This window comes from Rhinoraja longicauda, chromosome 2 (genome assembly GCF_053455715.1).
Source record: "Rhinoraja longicauda isolate Sanriku21f chromosome 2, sRhiLon1.1, whole genome shotgun sequence".
Lineage (NCBI taxonomy): Eukaryota > Metazoa > Chordata > Chondrichthyes > Rajiformes > Arhynchobatidae > Rhinoraja > Rhinoraja longicauda.
Genome location: NC_135954.1, coordinates 29,327,959 through 29,335,467, shown reverse-complemented (window position 1 = coordinate 29,335,467; position 7,509 = coordinate 29,327,959). Strand labels below are relative to the sequence as shown.

The 7,509-nt window shown below is 46.9% G+C and overlaps 1 protein-coding gene across 1 annotated transcript; it reads right to left on the bottom strand.

Moving 5' to 3' along the window:
- Positions 1-207: 207 nt before the first annotated feature.
- LOC144609216 (sperm microtubule associated protein 1-like) lies at positions 208-5,598 on the bottom strand. The gene is made up of 3 exons (XM_078427637.1): positions 5,359-5,598; positions 3,251-3,350; positions 208-365 (listed from the first exon to the last, which is right to left on the bottom strand). The coding sequence occupies exons 1-3, from the start codon at positions 5,596-5,598 to the stop codon at positions 208-210; spliced, it is 498 nt and encodes a 165-aa protein (XP_078283763.1).
- Positions 5,599-7,509: the final 1,911 nt, after the last annotated feature.

The following is a 7,509-nucleotide window of genomic DNA, read 5'->3' as shown; positions in this document are numbered from 1 at the left end:
TAGATTGGACATCTTGGTTCACATGGACGTGTTGGGCCTAAGAGTTGATCTGGGCTCTATGACTCTACTATCAACAAGATGAGACAAGCACCAGTGATACCAAAGATCCAAACAATGGTGATATCCCAGTGTACTAGGGTTGACATACGTCAGTACACTGAACTAGCCGGAACAGAGAGGCGGAGGAGCGACCGCCGACAGATTTGTTCAATAATGTGGTGACAGGCTGGTCATACCAAAAGACGATGGGAGTCTTCGCAATGCTGGCGTGTTCCTCCTGTAGCCATATAGACCGTTGTATCCAAATACAGGCTTAATTCCAGTGAGAAAGAGAGAATGGCCTTTCACTTGCTCCGCCGAGTAACCTGCCACCAAACACACCCGAAGAGACTCAGTGATTTTTTCAAAACATAGAACATAGAACAGGAAACATTGGAAAATAGGTGCAGGAGTAGGCCATTCGGTCCTTCAAGCCAGCACCAACATTCAATATGATCATGGCTGATCATCTAAAATCAGTACCCCGTTCCTGCTTTTTCCCCATATCCCTTGATTCCTTTAGCCCGAAGAGATAAATCTAACTCTCTCTTGAAAACATTCAGTGAATTGGCCTCCACTGTCTTCTGTGGCAGAGAATTTCACAGATTCACAAATCTCTGGGTGAAAAGGTTTTTCCTCATCTCAGTCCTAAATGGCCTACCCCTTATTCTTTAACTGTGACCCCTAGTTCTGGACTCCCCCAACATTGGGAACATTGTTCCTGCATCTAGCCTGTCCAATCCTTTCAGAATGTTATATGTTTCTATAAGACCAGCTCCTATCCCTCTAGATTCCAGTGAATACAAACCCAGTCGACCCATTTTTTCATCATATGTCAGTCAATAGACAATAGACAATAGGTGCAGGAGTAGGCCATTCAGCCCCTCGAGCCAGCACCGCCATTCAATGCAATCATGGCTGATCACTCTCAATCAGTACCCCGTTCCTGCCTTCTCCCCATACCCCCTCACTCCGCTATCCTTAAGAGCTCTATCCAGTTCTCTCTTGAAAGCATCCAACGAACTTGCCTCCACTGCCTTCTGAGGCAGAGAATTCCACACCTTCACCACTCTCTGACTGAAAAAGTTCTTCCTCATCTCCGTTCTAAATGGCCTACCCCTTATTCTTAAACTGTGGCCCCTTGTTCTGGACTCCCCCAACATTGGGAACATGTTTCCTGCCTCTAATGTGTCCAATCCCCTAATTATCTTATATGTTTCAATAAGATCCCCCCTCATCCTTCTAAATTCCAGTGTATACAAGCCTAATTGCTCCAGCCTTTCAACATACGACAGTCCCGCCATTCCGGGAATTTACCTAGTGAACCTACGCTGCACGCCCTCAATAGCAGTCCCGCCATCCCTGGAATTAACTCGGTGAACCTACGCTGCACTCCCTCAATAGCAATAATGTCATTCCTCAAATTAGGAGACCAAAACTGTACACAATACTCCAGGTGCAGTCTCACCAGAGCCCTGTACAACTGCAGTAGGACCTCCTTGCTCCTAAACTCAAATTCTCTCGCAATGAAGGCCAACATGCCATTAGCTTTCTTCACTGCCTGCTGTTACCTGCATGCTTACTTTCAGTGACTGATGTATAAGCATACCCAGGTCTCGTTGCACCTCCCCTTTTCCTAATCTGGCACAATTCAGATAATAGTCTGCCTTCCTGTTCTTGCCACCAAAGTGGATAACCTCACATTTATCCGCATTATACTCCATCTGCATCATGCATCTGCCCACTCACCCAACCTATCCAAGTTGCCCTGCAGCCTCATAGCATCCTCACACAGCTCACACTGCCACCCAGATTTGTGTCATCTGCAAACTTGGAGATGTCACATTTAATTCCCTTGTCTATTTGTTAATATATATTGTAAATAGCTGGGGTCCCAGCACTGAGCCTTGCGGCACCCCACTAGTCACTGCCTGCCATTCTGAAAAGGACCCGTTAATTCCTACTATTTGCTTCCTGTCTGCCAAACCGTTCTCTATCCATGTCAATACCTTCCCCCCAATACCATGTGCTCTAATTTTGCTCACTAATCTCTTGTGTGGGACCTTGTCAAAAGCTTTTTGAAGGTCCAGATACACCACATTCACTGGCTCTCCCTTATCCATTCTACTTCCAGAATATTAGTCAAGCATGATTTCCCCTTCATAAATTCATGCTGACTTTGATCGATCCTGTCACTGCTTTCTTTCCAAATGCGCTGCGTTTACACCTTTAATAATGGACTCAATTATCTTCCCCATTACCAATGTAAGGCTAACTGGTCTACAATTCCCCGTTTTCTTTCTCCCTCCTTTCTTAAAAAGTGGAGTTACATTAGCTATCCTTGGTGCCATGCCAAACTATTCTCTGCTGCCTGCACATGATCCATATCCCCCCATTCTCTACATATCCATGAGCCTATCTAAAAGCATCTTAAATGCCACCCTGGTATCTGCCTCCCCCTCCCCCCCCCCCCCCCCAATATGTTCACCACTCGCTGTGTAAAAGAACTTTCCTGCACATCTCCTTTAAATTTTGCCCCTCTCATCTTAAAGCTATGTCCTCTAGTCTTTGACATATCCACCCAGGGAAAAGGTTCTGACTGTCCACCTCATCTCTTAATGATAGCAGAGTCAGGGGGTATGGGGAGAAGGCGGGAACGGGGTACTGATTGACAATGATCAGCCACGATCACATTGAATGGCGATGCCGGCTCGAAGTGCCGAATGGCCTACTCCAGCACCTATTGTCTATTGTCTATGCCTATATACTTATATACTTATGTCAGGTCTCTCTTCAGTCTTCCACTCTTCAGAGAAAACATGACATTTTTTATCGGTGCATCAAAATCAGTCAGGTCTGCCTGCTTTTTTTCACCGATGTTTGCAGTTCAAACACAGAATTGTTTTGCCTGCAGAAACTTTCCCCCCTTTCCCATATCTTTTCCCTTCCTCGAGATATTACCCTGTAACGAATCCCAGTTTTCATCCGAAACAATAGCGCTCTGGCCACCAATCCCGCCCGACTAATGGAGATTTATAGAAATAATGAATGATGGTTTACAAACAAAATGACACAAAGTGCTGAAGAAAGGTCCCGACCCGAAACGTCACCTATCCATGTTCTCCCCCCGAGATGCCGCCCTCCTGCGCTTAGTTACTCCTGAGCTTTGTATATTTTTTAATGGGGATTTCTGTTCGTGCTGCCCGTGTACCTGCGCCGTTTTTGTTCCTTGTTCGCAGGTAGCAGGCTGCCTCTCCACAAATCTCGAATCGATCGACCACCGCGCCGTGGACAGAGGTCCCACCGCCCGCCTTGGGACAAAATAATCAATTAATATTTACACTGCCACTTTCTTTAACCTATTCGCGACTTTCTTCAACTTATTAGTCTGAGGAAGGGTCTCGACACCATTCCTTTTCTCCAGAGATGCTGCCTGACCCGCTGAGTTACTCCAGCATTTTGTGATACCTTCGATTTGTACCAGCATCTGCAGTTACTTTCCTACATAGCGAAACACGAACGGTAGAACCATCATATAGCATGCAATAAAACGCAATGAAGCCCTTGTGAGCCCTTTAGATGCTCGTTGTTAATATCCCGTAAAAAAATGCTGCAACGTGAAGCAGCGCCTGAACTGCAGTAACTGAGCGGTTCGACCCAGACGCACCAGACCCCGCTCTCTGTTCGTTTGCATCAAGTTCGCTGCTGGAGCGGTCCTTCAAACCCGCCTCGACACACGCATTGGAATCTGGATTTTTTTTAAATCAAAATCGAACGGTTATATTGAGAGCCGAGATAGATTTATAATCATAAATTCCTAAGTGATAGACAATAGACAATAGACAATAGTACAGGAGGAGGCCATTCGGCCCTTCGAGCCATTCAATGTGATCATGGCTGATCATTCTCAATCAGTACCCTTTTCCTGCCTTCTCCCCATACTCCCTGACTCCGCTATCCTTAAGAGCTCTATCTAGCTCTCTCTTGAATGCATTCAGAGAATTGGCCTCCACTGCCTTCTGAGGCAGAGAATTCCACAGATTCACAACTCTTTGACTGAAAAAGTTTTTCCTCATCTCAGTTCTAAATGGCCTACCCCTTATTCTTAAACGGTGGCCCCTGGTTCTGGACTCCCCCAACATTGGGAACATGTTTCCTGCCTCTAACGTGTCCAACCCCTTAATGATCTTATATGTTTAGGAGCAGAATTAGGACATTCGACCCATCAAGTCTACTCCACCATTCAATCATTGCCGATCTATCTTTCCCCTCCTAAACACCATTCTCCCGCCTACTCCACGTAACCCTTGACACCCGTACTAATCAAGAAATTCTGCCTTAAAAGATACACTGTGACCTTGCCTGCACGGCCGCCTGTGGCAATGAATTCCACAGGTTCACCACCCTTTATCTAAAGGATGTTTAAAGGAAGATGATTTAACCTCATCCTTCCAAAGGTACGTCCTTTCATTCTGCGGCTTTAGCCTCTGGTCCTAGACTCTCCCACTAGTGAAACGTCCTCTCCACATCCACTCTATCCAGGCCTTTCACTATTCGGTTAGTTTCAATGAGGTCCCCCTATCATCCTTCTGAACCCCACCCGGTACAAGCCCAGTGTCGTTCAACGATTATCATACGCTGTCTCAATCATTGCTGGGATCATAAAGAAACATGAGAGCGGGGAGCATTTGAAACTGCAGGCGCTGGGATCTTGAGCAAAACACAAGGTGCTGGAGGGACTCAGCGGGCCAGGCGGCATCGGTGGAGGAAATGTATCGGCGACGTTTCGAGCCAGGATCAATCTGAAGAAGGGTCCCAACCCGAAACGTCGCCTGTCCATTCCCTCCCCAGATGCTGCATGACCCGCTCCCCTCCAGCTTTGCGTTTCGCTCAGTGAGCCGAGGGTTAAGGGGACAAGGCAGGAGAAGGGACATGTTCCCAATGTTGGGGGAGTCCAGAACAAGGGGCCACAGTTTAAGAATAAGGGGTAGGCCATTTAGAACTGAGATGAGGAAAAACTTTTTCAGTCAGAGAGTTGTGAATCTGTGGAATTCTCTGCCTCAGAAGGCAGTGGAGGCCAATTCTCTGAATGCATTCAAGAGAGAGCTAGATAGAGCTCTTTAGGATAGCGGAGTCAGGGGGTATGGGGAGAAGGCATGAACGGGGTACTGATTGAGAATGATCAGCCATGATCACATTGAATGGTGGTGCTGGCTCGAAGGGTCGAATGGCCTCCTCCTGCACCTATTGTCTATTGTGTATTGTCTATTTCTATTGTCTATTGTCTATTGTCTATTTCTATTGTCTATTGTCACTCACTTGGCCGGTTTTTCTCAACAGTGGCAAGAGGGGTCTGGTCGTGAAGTAGGCGGCGGCGTGGCAGTCTCTCTGTGGGTTGTAGGGTGGGATTACACTCCCAGCTCTGGGCGCAGAGCGGCTGTGGCCCCTGGAGATGGAGCTGACAGCCACACAGTCCAGCAGGAAAGCCCGCTCCCTCCGCCGCAGCTCCTCTGCCGGGGGAGAGGGGGCGAAACGAGAGAGGCGTCCACCGAACCACATTGCCCTGGGATTGCCCTGGGCTCAGGCCGTTCCCTCAGCCGCGGGGAGCCGGGGATCCAGCGTCAGGCGCCGGGGATTAGCAGAGCTTCGTAGAAACTATTCTGCAACCGGAGCAAGGGTTTTGTTTGCGTTGCTGTAGAGACAGGTAGAGATTGGTAAACCAATACACAGGGAAGCCACGTCGTGTTGAAACATGAAGACACAAGGATCTACAGATGCTGGTTTACAACAAAAATAAAACACAACGTTTTGGAGTAACTCAGTGGGGTCAGGCAACATCTCCAGAGACTCTTTATCAGACTGATTGTAGTAGGGGGGGGGGGGGGGGGGGGGGAGCTGGAAAAGTGATGGGGGAGGGAAACAGATCCAGACCCGAGTGTGTCCGAGAGAGAGTTTCTCTCTCCCGTCGTCCGCAGAATAAGTGAGGCTGCCACCGCACAATATAGCCAGGAAGTGCAACAGGAGTTTTGTCCATTGGACAAGGACAATGCAGACCTCGCCAGTGTGATTTCACGGTCCTCCAATAACCTCCAACAGGCCCACAGCCCATCCTTCATCCCTGCATTCATAACGGTGGTGGTGGAACTCAGAAGGTCAATCCCTCACCAACATTTGCAGAAAGCATTTTATCGGGAAGCATCGCAGCCTGGTTTGGGAACAGCTGCATTCAAGACCGCAACAAATTACGGAGAGTTGTGGACACGGCCGAGAGCATCACACAAACCCATCTCCCTTCACTTTGACTCCATCCGCACTTCACACTGCCTCGGCAAGGCCAGCAGCATAACCAAGGATCAGTCTCACCCCTCTTCCCCCCTCTCCCATCAGGCAAGAGGTACAGAGGGTTGAAAATGGATACCTCCAGATTCAGGGACAGTCTCTTCCCATCTGTTATCAGGCAACTGAACCATCTTCTCACCAGCTAGAGTGTATGGCCCTGAACAGTCTACCTCATTGGAGAAATTTGAACTATTTTTAAATGGACTCTATCTTGCACTAAATGTTGAACCCTTTATCTTTCATCTGTACAGTGTGGACGGCTTGATTGTAATATAGTTTTTTCTTTAACTGGATAGCATGCAACAAAAAGCTTTTCACTGTACATGTGACATGTGACATTAATAAACTAAAAAAAACAACACAGGTGGCATCTCTGGAGGGAAAGGATAGGTGATGTTTCTTGCCCGTCCATTCCCTCCACAGATGCTGCCTGGCCCACTGAGTTACTCCAGCACTTTGTATTTTATTCAAGATTCCAGCATCTGCAGTTCCTCGGGTCTCCATTCTTCCGTTCTCGATTCTTCTTCAGATGAATTGATTCATCCGAGCTATTTTGTGCATTCCAGGTTAACTAGATCCTCCTTATTTACTTTCCTAGGTATCCACTCAGCCATCATTTTTGAACCCTGTAACAAGGAGAACTGATCATAAATGGTCAGCATTCTGTTTCCATTCAGTTGACCCTCATGATATTTCTGCGTTAGCAGAAGTCATTTCTACACCAGTGCACATTAAATGTCTCCCCATTCACCATTGACAACAAAATCCTGAATCAAAATTTGGTTGTTCTAAAACTTATCATGAAATGGACTCTCTTTAATGGAGACACAAGTTCAATGGTACTTTTGTCACATGTACAGAGGTTCAGTGAAATTATTTTTTGCATACAGTAAAGGTATTACTATACATAGCCACAATCTTAGATTAAGTACCAGTGTATAGGTATATAGCCATAATCTTAGAGTAAGTACCAGTGTATAGGAATAGTATACAGAAACAGTAGACAAGAATTACCAGGTTTTGGTGCCATTTTCAAGAGGCTGCAAATGCAGGAATCTGGAGCAACTAATGATCTACTGGAGGAAATCAATGGGTCGAACAGTGTCTGTGGGAGAAAGGAGAGTGGATGTT